Here is a 19,611-nt window from a genome sequence, read left to right as displayed (position 1 = left end):
TGGATGTAAATCAAAAACACTGAGTGAGGTATTCATCCACTGTCTTCCCTTTAAAGGAGTGGTGTAACGGGGGAGGGGGTGGGCTTTTGAATATGAGGGCAGGCTGAGCTATACCAGACAAATGAAAGACATAAGAAGAACCGTAGACTACAGATAATAACTTCACACAAGTGAATAGGGAGATGTTGGGGAAGGTGAAGGCAAGAATAAAAGTAAGAAAGGAGATGGAGAGGGCGCATGTTAAGAAGAGGGAATCTCAGAGGGATGTTTGATTAGTGACCTGCAGCACCGCAGCAGGTTATGCTAGAGCGTATTCAATGAAAAATGTATTACACTCGGTGTCAGCTAGTGTCCTTGTGCTTGTGAGGTTTTTCAGTGTGTGTGTGCGCGCATGTGTGTGTGTGTGAGTGGTATGCCTTTGAATAGCATTTTACAGCACAGGAGAGAAAGTGTGACCAAATGGTGACGATAGATTAGCAAGGAAGATATGTTAGAACAGACCAAGAAGCAGGAGAAACATGAAAGAAGGGAGATGGATAATGAGATTTAATATGACGTCTTTCTCTGAAGGAATGTCAAGACCTGGGAAAGTGCAGAACAGTGAAACCACAGAGGACGGGGGGGGGGGGGGGGGGGGGTGGTGGTAACGAAAAAGAGCTAGAGGACAGAATGATGGACAGAACCAACAATCGAACCAAAGCAGAGAGCAGCAGGAGACAAGTCAGAAGTCAGCGAGATGGCTAATGTAGGCCATAAAACACAGAGAGCGAGGATGAGGGAGAGGGAAAAGCGAGGAAGAAACGGGGTGAGGCAGTTAATTCTCTGCTATGGCTGTGCTAATTAGACAAGCTGGAGGTGGGAGGCTGGTATAAAAGGAGCTGGCAACCAGGAGAAGAAAACCCTCAGTAATGGCGAGACATTGTGTCTGTAGATGTGTGAATTGCTCAATGGTGGGTGAAATCAAGCCATTATTTGATGTACAAAACAAAGATGACAGGAGTTCCATGAGATACAACAGCAGGGTGCAAATATATACACAGTGTGTTTGTTTTGTCTGTTAGAAACCGTGAGCAATGTCTTGGAAACGTGCATTAAAACCAGTTGATATCAGCTGTTTTTTTTAACTTATTAAGAAAATATGGTGGTAACTTGTATTTAGATTCTCTTCATTGCATTATTTCTTCACTGGTTCTCCATCATGAAAACTCAAACAGGGCCTGAGGCAATGGCTCAGGAAAACAAACAATAAAGCCAGAATTCGGTTCAACTTATAATGAGTCGCTCTGGGTAACACAACCCAGAAACCAAAGAGTAATAAGGAACTTTGGTTTGATGAAGTTTCCGATTTTGATTCTTCCAGAACGGGAACTTACGTTTTTGTCCCATTGCGTTGGGCACTGGAGGTCCTGTCGGAGGGTCCCTATAGGTCTCTTGGTGGTTGGCAGCGTAACTGGCCAGTGGGGCCCCTGCCAATGCCGAGTCTTCAATCCATTCTGCAACAGCAAGAGGCACATGTTCTCTAGACAGGGTCTAAACAGGTGCACAGCTGCCCTACTTGTGCTAAGGGCTTCAGGGCATCGTGGCATGCTGTGCTACGTTTCGGGGAAAAGGAATTTGACTTTCCATGAAGCGGAGTGGGGGGGGGGGACTTTTGAAGGAGCGGATCTAGAAATTCTTTGAAAATGTTCCTATTTCTATCTATTTGATGTCTATTTATCAAAAAACTCACCAAAATGGAAGGGGTTCATAAAGACCAGACCTGAAACATACATTTCAGATTCAAATCTTCTGAAGGGTGGAACGTCAAGGATAACACTTGAACCCAGGTAAAACAGGTCAGCGAAACTTTTCATACATCTTCCAATTGAATAATAATAAGAGTCCTGTGGATATAGAGCTGTCCGTGACTTCATAATGGCTTCCATCTTTGATTGATCACCTTGTTACAGCATCAAGGCAGCGATCAGACTACAAACCTCATTAATATTATAAACGGTGACACCGAATCAATGTGGAAGTGGGACAAATGGTTAAAAACACAGCTTGAAGGTATTGAGTTTATTTTAAGCGATTGAGCCTTCAGACGAGGGGAAAGTCAGCAGGTAATCGAATGGCAGAGAATGATTTCTGCTGAATGAGCAGAAGGTGGAGCGTGATAGCACAGTTCCCATGTGGGTCGGCCTGCATTTAAAATTAATCTCTCCGCGGGGCGTCCTAAGAATGCATTAAGTTAAAGACAGGAAGCAGGGGACGACCTGAAGTGACCAATTGGTTGAGCTTTGGCAGCTGTTCCAGCTAAAACATTACTCTCATTACTCGCAGCACTCTTTGGTATGTGACAACCATTAGGAAACAGAGACTCTTTAGTAAGTTTGATCAATCTCATAAGGACAAAAAACTTACCTGTCTCCACTTGGGGGAAAAAAGGTTTCACGTTATGACAACAAATACGTACCCAGAGGCAACACAGAAAACTGAAATTAACTTCAAAAAGGCTGCGTGGGACAGCCGCAAATGATAGTTATGCCTTTATGGAAGGGCACTTAGCAAATCATAAGGCAGCAGCAGGCGAGATCAAGGATTGAAGCAATAAGATTTAAGCAGTAAGACACTCTCTCACTCACATACAGAGGCACACGCAGTCAGATCAGTCACACACACATGGATAGAAGAAAGGAAATGACGCCCTTGGTGGGGGCTTGTGAACGAACCTCGGATGTAGCGCTCACCTTCAGGTGGCTGCTGGCTCTGGGGCTGAGGCTGCTGAGGCTGCTGCTGATCCAGCTGCCTGCGCCTCTTTGTCTCCAGCACTGGATTCTCATACTGGGTCTTTCTGTTGATATGACTTTGGGACGGTGAGAGGAGAGACGAGGTGTAGATGAAGGTTGCAGAATGAAAAATGGAGGGACATGGGGATGCATGATAGGGAGGAATAGGGAAGTGAGGATAGAAAACGGGACGTAGGACAAGAAGTACATTTCAACGGGAAAGCGGAGCATAGCAGGGAGGGAAAACAGGAGAGGAGAGGAGAAGGTAACAGAGCAAGAGAGGGAGGAGAGACATGGCAACAAGAGTTGGTTAATATACAGGTGCACATTATACAAGAGTCCTGATGCATGACTTACTCAAACCTCATCACATCCAAAAAATAGCATTTTCATGATAACTTAATTGACGTAGACAATCAACATTTTCCTGACAACGACCATTACAGAGAAATTACAGCTGAAAGCATCACATTATGCAGCAAACGAATGCAACGGTGAATAGTGTACAAATGTTGCAGAGACAAAGAGGGGGGGAAAAAATAGAAATGCCACAGCCCTGCGCCCCAGGTGCTGCTTTGAACAACATCAAAAACCAATGAAACATATTCCGAAGCTGAGGGGCTTCACACAAGATGAGACGCACACATATGCTCGCATAGACACACACTCACAGTTGCTTCACGTTCCCCCCAAATGATAATGACACAAAATGACCTACATTTTCGAGCACACAAAAGACCAAAATAGCTGAAAAGACATCAGGCTGTGATGTCTTCGAGCAGAACTGTACAAACACTACAGAGGTTCCAATTTACAGAAAGGTCAAGGGTGTCTTATGTTAGACTGAAAATAAGTGTAAAAGCAGCCATCTTTATGTTAAAAGAGGAAGAATACAAAGGGGTAATTTCGTCTTCTTTTTTGCACGTGTGAAACATCATGTATGAGCATATGTGCACCCTTGTGTGGCCGCCACACATGCTGTATGTCACTTACTCAACATAGTAGACCCCATACACTGGATCGTCTATTTTCTCCCATCCCGGTGGAAGTTCTAAAAAGAAAAAGGACACAAAAAAGAGAATAAGCCAGAGAAAATGAGGCAAAACTCAAGATGTGGCGTTACTAGAGGCCATGTATTGAGCCATCAGAGGTAAGGCAAGGAGAGACCTTTCTCCGCTCCATTGTGCCTGCCTGTCAGTCAGTCTCCAAGGCATAAGTGACTCAACAGCTTCACAAGCTGCCTGTTTGCCCCCTCTGTCCCCTTACACCGCTGACATTTCCACACATTAGATTAGAACAGAGCGAGACCCCCTCGAGCAAAGATGGATGGATGAATGGGAAGATGAAAGAAGGCAGGAGAGAAGGGTGGTGAAAGGGTCAGACAGGGTAGGACAGAAGGGGGGGGGTGAAAGACTGGTAAAGGGTCGAAGAAGTGGAGATGAAGGGAAGGAGAAAGATAACATCCAGACTAAGAACTCAATAAAGCACATGCTAAAAAAATGTATTTGAAAGCCTTGTCCTCACAATGTAGAAGACAAAATGAGGAAATGATTGATTGTCTCTGAAGGGTGACATGTTACTTGTTTTCTTTTCCCAAAAGAAATGAAAGTATGCCCATTTCCAACCAAGTCAATGGGCTTCTTAGTGAAAAGCCAGCCCTTTCTTAACAAACTGTACTGTGGCTGTTGTCTCTCAGCTTCACAACTACACCCTCTGTTTGTGTGTGTGACCTGACTTGACCTGTGCCTGCTTTTCCTCTCGAACTGCCCCCTTGACTTGGCTGAAAACGTACTTCAAATCGATGGGGTCATAGTGTCAGTGGCTAACAATGATGTTTGCATACTTCAGAAGACACTTGCACAGACTTTTACCGAAAGAAAAAGTCAAATTCATCGTAATTTGAATAAAACTGGGTCCACTTCAGCAGCTTGTGCCAGGCTGATGGTGCAATTTATTCTGTTTCCACTGCATTTGCCAGAGAGAATGATGTCATTATCTCCAGCAGAGCTGTCTGATTCAGCCCTACATTTTGATTAGACAAGCATTGATTATTGGCTGGCCTTCACATTGAAAATGTCAGAAGATTATAATTGGCTACCAACACAGGTTGTCCAATACTCCTCTCCTGCGATGTATCAGTTTTACATATTATTACCCTCAGCCAATTAAGCCTCACCCTGTGTGCAAGTAGATGGTAATTACAATCATCCAGCTTGGAGAGCCTCCCTCTGCTTTCTAATGAGGAGGTCCATTTTTCACGAGTGGAGTCAGCAGCAGAGACAAAAATAGCACCAGATGGGAATGTTTAAATTTTCTGTACTTGACTCTCACAAAACTATAGAATGGAGTTTGTGTGGGTAACTAAGGACACATTTGCAAACCATGCCATCAATTAGATCCATGTAATCAACCCTCGAGTTAGTATTACATGTCTGTACATGCTCAGTGCAGCTAATACAAAGAAATAAATATGCAGCCAAAAGGGAATGCAAGATAACAGTGGTAGTTGTTGCAGCACAAGATGAACCTCAGAGCTGGCGTGGTAAATTATCATTCAGATGTTTTGAACTGGAACATTAAATGGAATGCAGTCCCGCCTCGCCTCGCGCAAAATTTTAATCACCCACTTGATTTCACACGGCACTAGTTTCGCTCCAGGAGGAGCACCTGTTTGTGTGTGCGAGTGTGTGTGACAGCAAGAAAAAGGTTTCTCGCAAAATCTTGACAATGCGCTACATATTCCAGAGAGAGGAAACGCATGTGAGAAAGACAAAGAGAAAGCTGCCGCTAATGAAGCAGCGTTTTCTCTCTCACCCTGTATCCCTTCTCCCACGTAAGACCTTCCAGAACATATTGTGGATTCAAGCGGGTGTCAAGCCTGATGAATTACATTTTCAACAGTTTGCGTCTCACATTCTTGATGCAATGCTGTGATTGATTTCTCTTGAGTATATATACTACAGAGAGGAACTATATGCGTGTGTGTATGTGTGTGTGTGTGTGTGCTGTGTTAGAATTAGTGCATGTACAATATGTACCTGCCTTAATTGCGTTTCGTTGCCGACTTGTGTTGGAATAAGCTGATCGATAACTATTGAACATGCTCATCCAGTCGAGGGCTGTCGTACAGGCAGGGGACTCGACTGATCTGATGCTCATGACGTGGTAGCTGTTGACGATGCTTAGCGATAGGAGCTGCTAACAAGGTGGAAGCCTTGTGGTTTGTTGTCACGGAGCACTGTCAACCTTTCCAATGTGATCTGTCCTTTTTTTTAACCATTTTTGTTTATATCGGCTGTCGGCTGCTTCTACTGGATAAACACCATACAAGGTAATGGTGTAGTAATATTACCATAATACCGATGACATTACTTTCTCTAAAGGTCGCAGTCTCCAGACATCATTTATCCTGCACAAGCGACCAGGCTGCTGTGTCTAATAGGCTAGTTAGAGCACTGATGGGCTTCACGAAAAAAAAAAAAAGGCCTGTTGTATAGTATATTGTGGCTCAGACAGAAACCCATTAGGAAAACCATCATTAGAACAATCTTCATTGGATCAGCACTCGTCTCCTGTGTTCGAGATGACTGTCTGCCAACGAGGGAGTGTTTGTCGAGCTTTTGTGTCTGGTTAGTATGTGGGTACTCAGTGTTCACTGCTGTGTTCAAGGCACATACAGGAAGTGCTTGTTGAAAATGAAAGCACCATACTGTGGGTGATCGAGGTGAAGGTCAATTCTCTGTCAGCGTTGTTTCTTGTCATATCTAGATGGAGTCATTGTCACAGTTGGCTTTCACCAACTGTCAGATGAGTCTGTGTGAGCAATCAGTGGTGTGTTATAATGTCGATGTGCACGATTACCTGTTGTGACTATTATCTTCATGTATGCAGATAAAACCGTTTAAAATCTGCAGACACTTTTGAAGGGTTAGCACTGAATCAGATTTTAGTGATCCCAAGTTGACAGTGGTGGTGGGATGAGAAGAGGGGTTATACTGTATGTTTGTGTTTGTGGTGTTGAAGATAAATTAAGATCTTACCTGGGTCATTGTCCAGCTCCTCTGTATGTACCCCTTCTACTCAGCAGATGGACAGCACAGATGCACAGGAAAGTTTGGTTTAAGAGAAGAAAAAAAGGGAGAAGCAGCACATCAGTGAGTCACTCGACAACATCTGGCCAATGGTTTTTCCACCCTGAATAACTGGATACTCGCCAAAAATCTGTCAGGCGAGCTAACATTTAACTTTCTAGGGGTTAACACATCTCACCATAGGTTTAAAAAACCCCCTGCAAGAATCATCAATATCTTTGGAAATATGGTTATTTATGTCCTTCAGCAGCAGAATCTGTTGCTGCATATCTGTGTTAATGATCTATGAGCAGGCAGGTGGGACACCTCAGTGTAAGTTCTCTAATTATTATTGAAATTAGATGATGTCAATGAGTTAATTTGTGAAGCTGCAGGGCACATTGGCCTAACAAACAGCTGAATGAAGGGGCACAGCAAATACAGTGGACCCACATCACTGCTCACTGTTTTCTGTGACTCAACAATGACACCTAAGGGCTCCTGGGGGAACTACTACTCCAGTTTAAACCTCACACTTGGAAATTGGGAATAAAGAATCAGAAAATCTTTTTTTCTAACTTCTAGAAGCACCTTAAAGGAGGGAAATCTAGACACAAAAATAGTTAACTTGATATATGGAGAGGTGGTAACACTACTTTATCAATACACAGGTTTGTGTTTCTAAGACTTCTATATTTCTGTCTCACTTCCAATTAAGGACTTCCTGACAAACCACCAAATAACCCGCATTATAGCAGATATGTAAATTAAGACTTAAACGTACCGTCATCTTCACATTCTTCCAGGGGTTTCTGAGGCTTGTCCAGGCACCGAGGGTCAATCCAGGAAGTTGTTTTCGTGTTATGGCTATGAAGGGAAAACAAACAAATAGAATTATCTTAAGTTGATCAAAATAAGAAATAAAAGTTACATCCACACATCCAGCATAAAGTAAGTAGGATTTAGGATGTTGACTGAATAATAAATTGTTACAAGAAGATCTGTCAGTATTTCATGAGGTGAGTTGCATCAATGTTCAGCTAAATAACTGTCTGAATTCATCGTTTGAGGATATGTCGGAGTCGGACGTTCTTCTGATCCATTGATGAGAAACATCAAACTAAATATGATGGAAATTCAATCCTGTCATCTTTATCCACAAAATAAGAGCCCAAACTAAAAACACAGTATCAAGTGTTAGAGGAAAAGCACTTTTCATTTTAAACACAGACAGGAGCCTTTAGATGGTAAAACTACTAGAGCAAAGGACGACCCATGAAGAGTGTTCATAAATTTACAACAGAAATTCTGAAGGTTGCCTTATTTGTTACTCCTCAAATGATGGTCAAGCTTTTAAGGCCTGTGTTGTCACTCAGCTCCAAGCCCTTTATAATTGCCCCACACACTCAAAAGGCTTTGTGACTGTTTCTATTGACCCCACAGCAGATGGCTTTTATCTTAATTAAAACAAAAACATGAACCTATAAACATAATAGACTATTCCAGGTTTGAGACATTGTGCTTGGTTCCTATAATTGATGTCTTGGAACAGACATACAAACTTTTTTTTTTTTTTTTTTTAAGATTTATTTTTGGCCTTTATTGCCTTTATTGATAGAGAGAGGAAGGTGGATAGAGTTGGAAACAGGGAGAGAGCAGGGAGAGACATGCGGGAAATGGGCCACAGGCCGGATGCGAACCCGGGCCGCCCGCGCGAAGAGCAAAGCCTCGCTATATGGGACGCGTGCGCTGCCGCTACGCCACCGGCGCCTCCAGACATACAAACTTTAATCTTGATTCAACAAACAGTTCTGAAACAACATCTACAGACGTGAGATGTATTTAGAGTGTATACTGTATGTTTTGATTGACTTACTCTATAAAGTAGACCTCTCCGTTCTCGGTGTAGGCCATCTCCCAGTTGTCCGGCAGAGGTCCCAGTGGGTCCTCGGGGGGAGGATGGCTCAGATGAGGGTGTGTCTGCTGTGTGCTCTCCGTGGTGGCCGGTGGTGAGGGGGTTATCCCAGTGTAGGGAGGTTCACTGTGGTGGGGGGCGAAGGGGCGCACCGAGTAATGAATCTCGTCTAATTCACTTGAGTCTCCTGCAGGATTCAGGCAAATGAAATGTGCTGTAACGAATGTCGTTGTGACAGGACGCTTAAAACACTTGGAAGAACAAATACACAATCAACCACCAATGATAATTTAAAAAAAAAAAAGGCTTTTACAGCAACAATTTCTTCCACTGTAAACACCCCCCTAGACTGGGACACTTTTTCTTTTTAAGATGACATGACAGTTACCAGATTGCTTATATGATGTATTGTTTTGGATCAATAGAACATTTCAAGATTTATGGAAAAATGCAATTTTCTGTGTTCGAATTGCGTAAATCTTCTCCACAAGACTAAAAAGGATGATTCTGCCAATACTTCCATGTTTTGAGGACTTGTAGACTTTTAAAAAGGCCTCTGGGTGCCATTAGCAGCCCCTTACATCAGTCCAGGAACACAATGTCGGTTAAATCCCAGTTACACAACGGCAAAGTACTTTTTTTTTCTTCTAACTACTTTTAACAGCCGTAAAAAAAACATTTCCTACAGTTTGGACTGCCAAGTGGGCAGTTCACACCTAGAACCATGGAATCTGAAGTGCTATCACCTAGCTTCCTGTTATCTCCTTTTCACACTCACACTCGACTAGCACCCTCAGAGCTCACACAATCACAGACAGCAAATAAACAACTTTTGGTCTCACTTCTGAAAAACACATGGCAGAAACAGCTTAAAGGACTGAGTCAACCTCCCAACAATGCCTACTGACCCACTGACATACTGGAATAGATCTTAAAAAAAAACGAGTGCAGTAAGTAAGTATTCAGAATCGTCGCTGAGAGGGATATAAGAAATCAAGTACTCATGTCGGTATTCAACATCCAAACATTGCACAGTAATTAAGAAAATGCATCATTCGTAAACCCAAATGACCTCCAGAGGAGAAATGAAATCATCGAAAATAACTGAAAAAGATGAAGGCTGCTCACACGTCCACAGACTGCTTCTTACAGCCAGATGGCACTATTTTACATTTTGCCTGCATGGATACAGGCAGATGTAGTCATACCCAGAGACCACTTACTCACCAATCAAAGACGCTCTTGTATATGCAGCCCCTCACCATACAAAAGTGCTCCCTCTGACACACACTCTCTCTCTCTCTCACTCCTTTGAGCTCCTTCTCCTACTTCCTCATTTTCTGAGCTTATCCTCTTCCAAATAAAACACATAATCCTCCCTCCCTGCTCTTACTCTCTCTGTCCAATCATTTTCAGACTTGCCCAATTTGCCATTTGAAGCCCCTCCCTCTTTCTACTTGATGTTCTGCTTCCTTACCTCCACTTTCATCCCCACCCACTTTATACACCTCAACTTAACATGCTCGCGTTCTCTTCCAGACAGAGCTGCAGAGAGCAGGATCACAGTCTGCTGTTAGACACTAAACCAAACAGAGAACAGCACGTTGTCAGGCTGCTGTTACAGTCGACACTGCAAGCAGCTGCCTGTGTGCTCCACACATTCTCGCCTGTTTGTTTTAAAGGTGTCTGTTCAGCAAGAAAAGCATGTGAGGCGTCATGCAAGTTTTGTAAAATAATATAGTTTGTGTTGTACAGAACAATAAGTCAACAACAACTGTAGATATTGGCAACAGCTAAGTTAAGTTTTGAGGAGGTGAAAGACCTATCAGAAATCATAGTAGCAGACAGTCTTTGTCAGAGCTAAGTGTGGTGAATCATTTTGGCAGTCATCTGTGCAAAGATGCCAAAATCATTTCATTTGGAGAATAGTACCAGCTTTGGAGCCCTATTCCAACGAAGTATTCGAAAGCCAAATAAATAGAAATTGTGTCATAATCCATTAGAGACCGCCTCCTGTTTACAGAAAGCGTTTGAGACAAGTCTTGACTGACCGCCAGTTATTGGATGTCACTTCCCTTCTCGCATCGTGAAAGTGTTGAACAGAAGAAAAAAAACACATCTTGGTCTACCTCAATAAAGATCATAAATACTAATCAGACTTTTCAGTACCCGTACAAATGATATCAGACAGAATGCAGTCATTGAAAAAGCTACTAAACACTGCACCTGCATAAAGATGGAGGACTTAGACATGATCGATAACAAAGTACTGTGAAACAGAGCAGCAGTGCACTCATTATCAAAGGTCCTAAAGACATTGGATCCTAAATAATCCATACATGTATTTTGGTACATTTCCAGTGTTTAACATCACTTTACAGTGCTAACTTTCCCTCAGTAATTGGTTGTCACCAAAGCATGAACGACTCAGTGAAATCATCTGGGTTATTTTCTATAAACTCACCAGGAAGAAAGCATCTTCTAACATCACAGAAGATATTCAACAAATGTTTTCACAGGCCCAGCAGTCACCCCTTATAAATAAGTCCCTTGTTTTGGTTCGTTGCCTGTTTAATAAACCCAGAAGAGAAAACATCCTGCACACTACTCTTGATTAGCATCCCCAGTTTATGCAATGTTTTAGTCCCACTGAACCTTAATCAAGTGTGTTCTACCAAACTTTAAAATGTGACAGTTTCTTGTTCTACGTAACATAAGATAGTTGGATGTGCTTAGAACTCCTTAAAAAAATGTGTACTAGATTGAAATGGAGACAATCGTTGCTTGTACAAGTTAAAGATGTCAAATATTTGAAATTTGAACTTATTCAATGACACAAACAATCAGCCATCACATGCTGATATTTCCTGAGTCAAGAAGTTATCCTAAGTGTTTCTTGAGATGTAATCCTTTGATAAAAAAAAAAACACAGTTGGTACCCTTTAGAGTTGATATGGCCTTACTGGACAATAAATGTTTCGCCTGGCAATGTTAACAAAGCCACCAGTGAGGCATCTTTAATTCTTGTCTCTCTGGTGAGATTGTTCTCAAGCATTAGCTGAAACCTGTTCTCTCATTATGCATCCACATCCAACCTCCCAACCCCTATACGTACCTGTAAAGCTACTGTTCATGTCAGGGAGGTCCTCGTCGTCCTCCTGCTGCGGCTCTCCAGGCACTATTCCAGCATTGTGCATATCATTGTAGGACTTGGAGCGACGGGGAGTGGATGGCTGCGAGCCTGGTAGGCTACCGCTGAGCCCGTCTGGCAGTGGGGCATCACCGCCGCTACCACTATTGCTAATCACTTTCCCACCGGGGGGCTGCACCGGTGGCTTGGGGGTCCCATAATAGTTACCTAGGCAACGAAGAAGAAGGCAGGGAGGGGGGATTAAAAAAGAAGATAGAAACAAGAAGAGGGATTTAGAAGCCGGGTTAGAGACGAGAGGTCAAAGGGTTTTGTGCATATTGCTTTGTGTGTGTGTGTGTGTGTGTGTGTGTGTGTGTGTGTGTGTGTGTGTGTTTGTGTGTGTGTGTTTGTGTGTGCGTGCTTGTGTGTGAGTTGTAGGGGGCTAAGTTTTAGCCTTTGTATGCAAATGACAAGCCCAGCACTTTCTGTGAGAACCTACCTAGTTTTATGAATGATGAATGTATTTCATTGAATTGTTTCATTCATGATAAGCCAAAACAACGTTTCAAATCAAGGCAGCTTTTACTTTAACTTACCAAGTCGTGAATATATTACTCAAACAGTAAATCCCTTAACTTAGCCACTGAAAATGTAAACACTGCCTTGAGATTTTGTGTATTTTAATACAGAAGTAAACGGTTGATGTTTTGTCAGTTCATAAAACAGTTTGAAAACATGACGTGAAAGTGTTGGAAGCCAAATATTCTGCAACACCTCCTTTTAGTTGAGATGACTGTTTGAGAAACCCGAATAATTAAAATATTGCACATTTGTCTTCGGTCCAGTCTGCCTTTACTCTACAGAACACACAACTGGCTTAGTCAAGCCACAAACATAACCCTGACACCAATCCTGCCTTATTTGCACTTTGAAAACGTCTCCCCGTTGGGGGTTTCTTGGATCCAGCTTCTGTCATTTGTTCTGGTTCGCAGTCAACAACAAGTTGTTGGTACACATCTCTAACTAGAAAGTGAACTTAAGATATCTGAAACTTTCTGGGAGGTGTCCTTAGTACCAATAGCCTTTCTCTGTACTGTTTCTTTAAATACAGTTTAAGTTGGTTATTATAGTAACTAAAGCTGGACACATCTTTGTCAGTTGTGCTCAGTCAAGAGTTACATGTGAGGAACTCCACACTGCTTTTCTTGACGTTTGGACTCCATGCATGATTAAGTTTTTTTTTTCACTTTTGAAAAATTACATCTGCAGCGTCCTGTTAAGAATGTCTGAGCTTCCCCTTCCCTTCATACAACACACTTGGAGTGCGATGGTAACCAGACATGTTTGTAAGTCAGCTGACTGGTGGAGAGCCTCACAGACCTCTACACTGTACTGTCATCATTTAGGAAGTACACGAGCTGCCGGTCAGAAGTCCTGCTTTACCCTGTGTTTACAAACAGAGATAAATCCATTGTTATGGAACACTGGACAGGCTAAGTGGACACTGCAGACACTTAATTAGACAATATCTGACTGAATGGAGGCGATACATGGCAGCGTTGTTGCTTCTAATCCTTCCAGCGTGTCAGTATTGCTTTTTGTAAGCCGCAAAGCAAAAGTGTTGTGTGCTGTGTAATTTCTGACACCTGCAACAATAAATGAAATACATTTTTTTTTTTTGCCATTGTGCTCTAGAGCGGCAGATGGTTATAAAACCTGGTTAGTCATGGCAGCTAAAAAGGTGCATACACTGACTGTAGAATAAATCAAAGAACAGTACAGTGGATGGATCAGAGAGCTGTGATATCAGTGTGGATGCAAACCCTATACGTAATCATGTAATGTCCCAATGTGTGTGTGTGTGTGTGTGTGTGTGTGTGTGTGTGTGTGTGTGTGTGTGTGTGTGTCAAACAAACACTCATAGCAGCTACTGACAACTTCCCAGTCTCTCATTACATCCAACATGCATCCAATCTATTCTTCATACCGTTGTAACTTTGACAACATGAAAGACAAATCCTCTAACGTAACTGGCAGCGACCTTTTTCCAACTTCCAAACAAACAAAAAATGTGCTCATTTACTGTAACTCTACTCTTACTTCTGTTTTCCAACATGTCAAAAAACTGCTTTCAACATCCCCAGGAATACAGAAACACATGTTGCTGAGAGCCATCGACATTTATGGTGGACAGAGTGATGGCAACAGTGAAGAATAAAATATATATATATTTTTTCTCCCAATTTATTTCAATTTGATTGTTGACAGTTAAGGCAAACACAGTCTAGAGTGAGGCATGTACTCTTTGAGATTTAACAACAGACTGAGGGCTTGTTTTGAGTACTGGCTGAAAGCAGAGGGGGGGTATGGTTCCCTCCTGCTTGGCCAACAGGTGCACCTGTCCAGAGGAATGTGGAGTGGCCTGGACAGGGATCACACTCTACAACTATTTTATAATATACACTGGGTGGGCGAGTTTAGACAAAAGCTTGCATCCTACCTTCTACCTGTCAAAGCATCCAGTGCATTTTGTATTAAATATATATATCTATGCAGACGGGTTACCACCATCATTGTTGAAGTTGTAGATACCCTGAACTTAAAATATGAAATATAGCACCAAATTTACGCACTATCAGCATAATGCCAAAATGATGTCACACCCTCTATGTTGGGCCAAGTTTTTTTTATAAAAGAGAAAAAGAAATAGAAAATAAACCCTGTGATGCAAAAGTAAAGTGGGCCATGTGAATCAAGGTAAACTTCCACCAGACTGAGCAGACATCTTCTCTACAGGTATGAGTAGTTTGAAAACCCACAAAAAAAACACACCAATGAAGTAAAATACCGTCCACCAGAGAAAATATGTGATATTTTGATTTTACCTTCATATGTTCCAATCTCTAATAAGGTCCCGCTTTTCTCCAACTCCAGGAATTCCTCCACTGAGAGGAAGTTGTAGTCTACCCCAGAAACTTCTCCGTCTCTTGGGGTACGGGTTGTACCTAGAAATCAGAACAGCGACAGAAGAGGAATTAGACAAACCCATGAGTAAAGAGGGAACACACCTACATTATTATTCACAAAGGTTTTTATCAGCTTCTTTCATTTACCAAGCTCAGTTGTAACTACTGCATTGTATATCGCAGAAATGTGCTCGCTTCACTCCCCCCCTATTAAAAAAAACAGTCCCGCGTTCAAGGTCATAAAACACGGAATGAGATGTAGCATTTACGTTTGTGACATTAAAAAAAGAAAATAATGTAAAAAGGCAGATGATCCATTAATGCTGGGATCTGCATGCACACTCAGGTAGTGTAAGGTATCACTGTAGAGCTTTGGTGGGATCTGGCCATGGGGGGCACGGGGGGGGTACGTGTGGCTTGGCATGAAGCATGTGAGATTCTAGCACCTCTCTTTAATGACTGTGGGCAGTTGGCCAGTGTGTGTATGAATGGTAAACAGCTTTACAGCAGAGGGTCTTTTCTCTGTTTGACACATCCTGCTTACTTTGCCTCCTTCTATAGTTCTATCTTAACCAGACACGAGCACATTACTACTTATATCTGATTGCTGACTAGCTCTCCTTTCAGATCTCTCCCAAGTCTCTTTTGCATTGTGTCCAACTACAATAAGAGATGATTCTATCAGGGGGGCTTAAAACGGTATAAATTAAAGTATCTCGACAGTTCCAGCTCATAGCAAATCATCTTCCTGATCTTAATCAATCTCACAGACATCTGCTTGTCGACAACAGAGGGCTTTTCCATCCCTCCTTTGCTACATACCTTGTTGCTCTCCCACCTCTTGATCTATCTGTCTTATCTCAATCTGTCTCCAGTGGGTTGGTAAGCAATAAGCTAGTAAAAATAGATACGTGGGGATAGGGGAGAGACTCCCACTGCAGCCATGTTCAGCGACACCGGTGATAAATCACAGATGTACCGGCCCTAACTCGAGCAAGCATGTAGTACTCTCATGCAGACAGTACATGTAAAAAGACACGGGTGTTGCAATTTCTGAAGCACTGACGTCTCACATAAATTATTCTTGACAAGCATCGCCCAGCTTTCCAATCAGGTATTCTCGTAAGTATTTTTTAGGATCCCGTAAAGAGGCGGAAAAAGACGTAAAATCTCCCCCTCACTAGTATTCGACACTCCACTGTCTGAGATGAGACACTCATGGAATGAGAGGAAGTTGAATTCAGTCAAACAAAATCGCCACTGAAATCTTTCAGAACGTCAGTGCACTCCAGTCCAGGGCACAGAGTATTTTAAAGAACCTCGACCTCGGAGGGTTCTCAGCTGATCCTGAGCATTCATCTGACTGTCACTTTAATTCCAGCACAAAAGTGTCCATTGATTCCACTCCATTTAGACACTGCTTCTCTTAGAAAACCAAATAGGAAGTGGAATTGTGATGGTGTTTTAAAGTGGATGGAAAAAGCAGCGTCTTGGCTTAGACTCAGGGGTAAGACGGTGTCGATGCTATAGGCCTGATGAATTCAATACACAAAAGCCCCATTGACCAAGCTGTGAGATAGAGTGAGAAGGGTTGGGACAGAGAGTTGAGCACTGACACTTTAGACTCCTAGAATCCTCAAGTACTTAGACTTGAAAAAATATTATGACAACGATCCTGGATTAGGATTTATAAATGCAGCAGAAGAAGGGGAAGGAGTGAGACTAGTGAAGTTGAGCGTTAGCATAATCTGGCACATGAAATAAAGCCTTGGAAATTTGCCACCAGGGTGTTCGTCAAGCACTCCCTGACTTGGTACTTAACGGCTTCAACATTGCAACCAGCTAAGAAAGGTTGGTGGGCGTTTGGGAAAAAAAAAAAAAAAAAAAAAATCATCATTAACATTTCAAGTAGATGATGAAAGAAACAAGTGTTGAGATTTTGGCAGTCATACTGTAGCTCAGGAAGCTCATAGCCAATAACACTCTGTCTGAACGCAAAAAAGAAGCAAATGTAGTGTGACCTTAAACTTAAAAACAGAGAATAAATGATCCAGGACTGTGTGTTCCTTTAAAACAAAACAACAAACAGGGAGAAGAATAAAAATGAAAGTAATTTATGTGTCTTCATGCATCATGCCACTGGGTCTCTCTGCTGTTGCTAGGGACAACCCAGGATGGAGACGAAATAGAGAGAGAGAGATGTGGGGAAGCTAAGCGGGGAAGTTTGTTCTCTAGTGATGGTGCACTCCTCTACACAGTCTCCTTTTGCTTCACAACTCCCCGTTAAGTCCCATGACAGTGATATGACCAAAGAGTTACAAGTCAGGGGGGGGGGACATTAAAGTGAAGAAGAAAAAGATGCCAAACAGCCAATCATGTTGCAGAGCGGAGCATACCGGCTCAAAGCAGGGTGAAAAAAAAAAAAATTGTTGATACATGAAAGGACGCTCAACTTTGGAGTTTGGAAATATTTTGGATATTTACAGTTGGACAAAAAAAAAAAAAAAGAAGGAAATAATTGACCAAACATCTCGAATGAGTGGACCGTCAGGAAGCAGTGGGCTAGTAAGTGTGACTCCTCAGCAGCAAACTGTCCAATCAGCGTTTCCAGAACTGTGCACTGAACTGATGATGGTGAAATGTTTCTCTGTTCAATTATTATGTATCTCTCTCTGACAATAAACAATAATTGAACCACAATAACCTTGTGGTTTGTCAACTTTCACCCTGAAGCAAAGATCAGACTTAATGATTTGACATTTATCATGATAACTAACAATATAGACTGATATTAAAATGTTATTGTGTTGTATGTTAGTCATATCGGCCAGGCCTACTTAACAGTATGGCTGCTTACATAAAAGCTTCATATGATTTTAAAGTGTGTTTCATGTTCAATAGAGCTCTACTGAATCATTGGTACTGTCCTTCCATCTCGACTCGATGCTTGTCCATGTCCCTTCACACGCATTAGGGCACAGTGATGAGCCACCTCTTTCCCCTGGCTATCGAGCACAGGGTTGACTCAGTCACAGAGGAGTCATATGGCCTGTGTGTGTGTGACTGCTAAACATTCTTTGGCTTGTAATTCACGTTCACCAAACGGATTTGGAAGGAAACATTTCCTGTTATAATCAATAGCCCGTGTCAGCCAGGGCATACACATGTATGCATGCACACTTTCATGCACGCGTGCGCACAAAAAGCCTACACACGTTATTGATGGGGAATGGGGATGAGGTGCTTGACCACCAAATGGCATGGTCTGGGGCTAAACTGGAGCTGTGGGTGGAGGGTAATCACTTAATGGAGCTTTATGCAACTGGCTCCTCTAAAACACACACACACACACACATTACCATAACAGCCACACTGGGAGGCGTGTCCTGTCTCTGCTTTGAGCCACCTATGGTGACCGGATTAGACCCCCACAGTGAGAAGATAAAGTAGAGGTTATCACCTCTGAGTGTGTAGTTACTCAACACTGAGTTATGCCTAATGTATACTTTTGTGTTGCGTCAATGCCGTAGCTACGCGGTCGACTCGGACCCCTCCACAGACCCTACCCAGTGGCCTACCCGCACCTCCAAAAAAATCCTGACTACGTGTTGCATCGACGCAAACTGCAAGGACTATGATTGGTACACTCAGAAGGTCATTTTCGGCAGTTGCTTTTCTGGTCACAGCAGAATATTAAAAGGCTGTAGTGAAGAAAATCAGCCCATTGACATTCGAAAGTAGCAAAAGTGCATTTTTTCAACCATCTTCCTCAGTGAGCTAACGAGTGTGTTAAATTCACCCGTTTTCAGCCTCGATTGGTTTAGTTGTCGGGCAGTGCACCTCCGCAAACGTCTCCTTCATCACCACTGCCCCCTCGCGGCTTGGAGGTGAATTGCAGAGCAACGCGTTCCCTCGACGCAGAACTATAAATACTCAATGACAGCGTCGGGTCTACGCCGAGGGCTCAGTGTTGATGCGACGCAGAAGTATAAACTAGGCTTCAGAGCTAAAAAACAAAACAAAAAAAAACCACACCACAGCCTTTTCACAATAACGATCAATGAGTTGCACTATTTTGTCAGTTTAAAATTGCTTTGAGTTGGTCCCAATGACCTCGCAGTTAAGTCTTGAGCTCCATGTACAGAGGCTAAAGTCCTCATCGCAGGGGTTTCAATCCAACCACAGCCCTTTGCTACATTTCCTTGCTCATTCTCTACTACCAACATATTCCATCCCTCTTCAGCTGTCCTATCTAATAAAGGCAACAAAAAACAGAAAGAACCCCACAAAAAAAACCCCAATTGTTGCTTTGAATAAGTGACACAGTGAGTTAGGGGACCGCCGACCAAACAAAGCAGTGTCACAAAACAAAGAAACAAAAGAACTCCAATGCTTTTGTTGCGTTGCTCATGGGGAAGATCCTGGCTGATATTAGATTTTTGAGGTTGATATAAATACTGATTACAAAGAGGGATGAACTAAATGATTACTGACGTGGTGGCTGATGCAGAACTTCTGGATGGAATGAAACAAGACATATTCTCAGGGCTTTCCACGGACATTTGATCATTCTGACAGTGGGAAAAAGAAGGCAGCCAGACAGTTTAGTTTAAGGGCACATGATTGAACTACTTTATACTGCTTCTATAGGCCAGGTCTCTCAACATAAGTCTCCCTGGCAGAAATCATTGTCTCCTTTATCAAGGAAAATTACAGCAATGCAATAAGAGTTAACACCGCTGAAAGGCCACTTTAGGATGTT

At 42.5% G+C, this 19,611-nt stretch overlaps 1 protein-coding gene across 7 annotated transcripts in view; it reads right to left on the bottom strand.

Annotated features, from left to right (window-relative positions):
• Positions 1-19,611, bottom strand: part of magi1b (membrane associated guanylate kinase, WW and PDZ domain containing 1b) — a 119,510-nt gene that overhangs the window by 32,048 nt on the left and 67,851 nt on the right. For 5 of the 7 annotated variants that reach the window (XM_079341261.1, XM_079341264.1, XM_079341262.1 and 2 more), the window contains exons 3-10: positions 14,769-14,888; positions 11,869-12,111; positions 8,715-8,940; positions 7,623-7,705; positions 6,809-6,844; positions 3,762-3,819; positions 2,712-2,845; positions 1,374-1,493 (exon numbers count right to left, since the gene is read on the bottom strand). In XM_079341261.1, coding sequence (XP_079197387.1) covers positions 1,374-1,493; positions 2,712-2,845; positions 3,762-3,819; positions 6,809-6,844; positions 7,623-7,705; positions 8,715-8,940; positions 11,869-12,111; positions 14,769-14,888 — 1,020 coding nt within the window. The remainder of the gene's footprint in view (positions 1-1,373; positions 1,494-2,711; positions 2,846-3,761; positions 3,820-6,808; positions 6,845-7,622; positions 7,706-8,714; positions 8,941-11,868; positions 12,112-14,768; positions 14,889-19,611) is intronic. The other 2 variants (XM_079341263.1, XM_079341266.1) reach the window with 1 other exon arrangement.

The sequence above is a fragment of the Symphodus melops genome (assembly GCF_947650265.1).
Source record: "Symphodus melops genome assembly, chromosome: 4".
In the NCBI taxonomy this organism is placed as follows: Eukaryota; Metazoa; Chordata; class Actinopteri; order Labriformes; family Labridae; genus Symphodus; species Symphodus melops.
The sequence above is the reverse complement of the archived record's forward strand: the minus strand, read 5'-3'. Positions and strand labels throughout refer to the sequence as shown.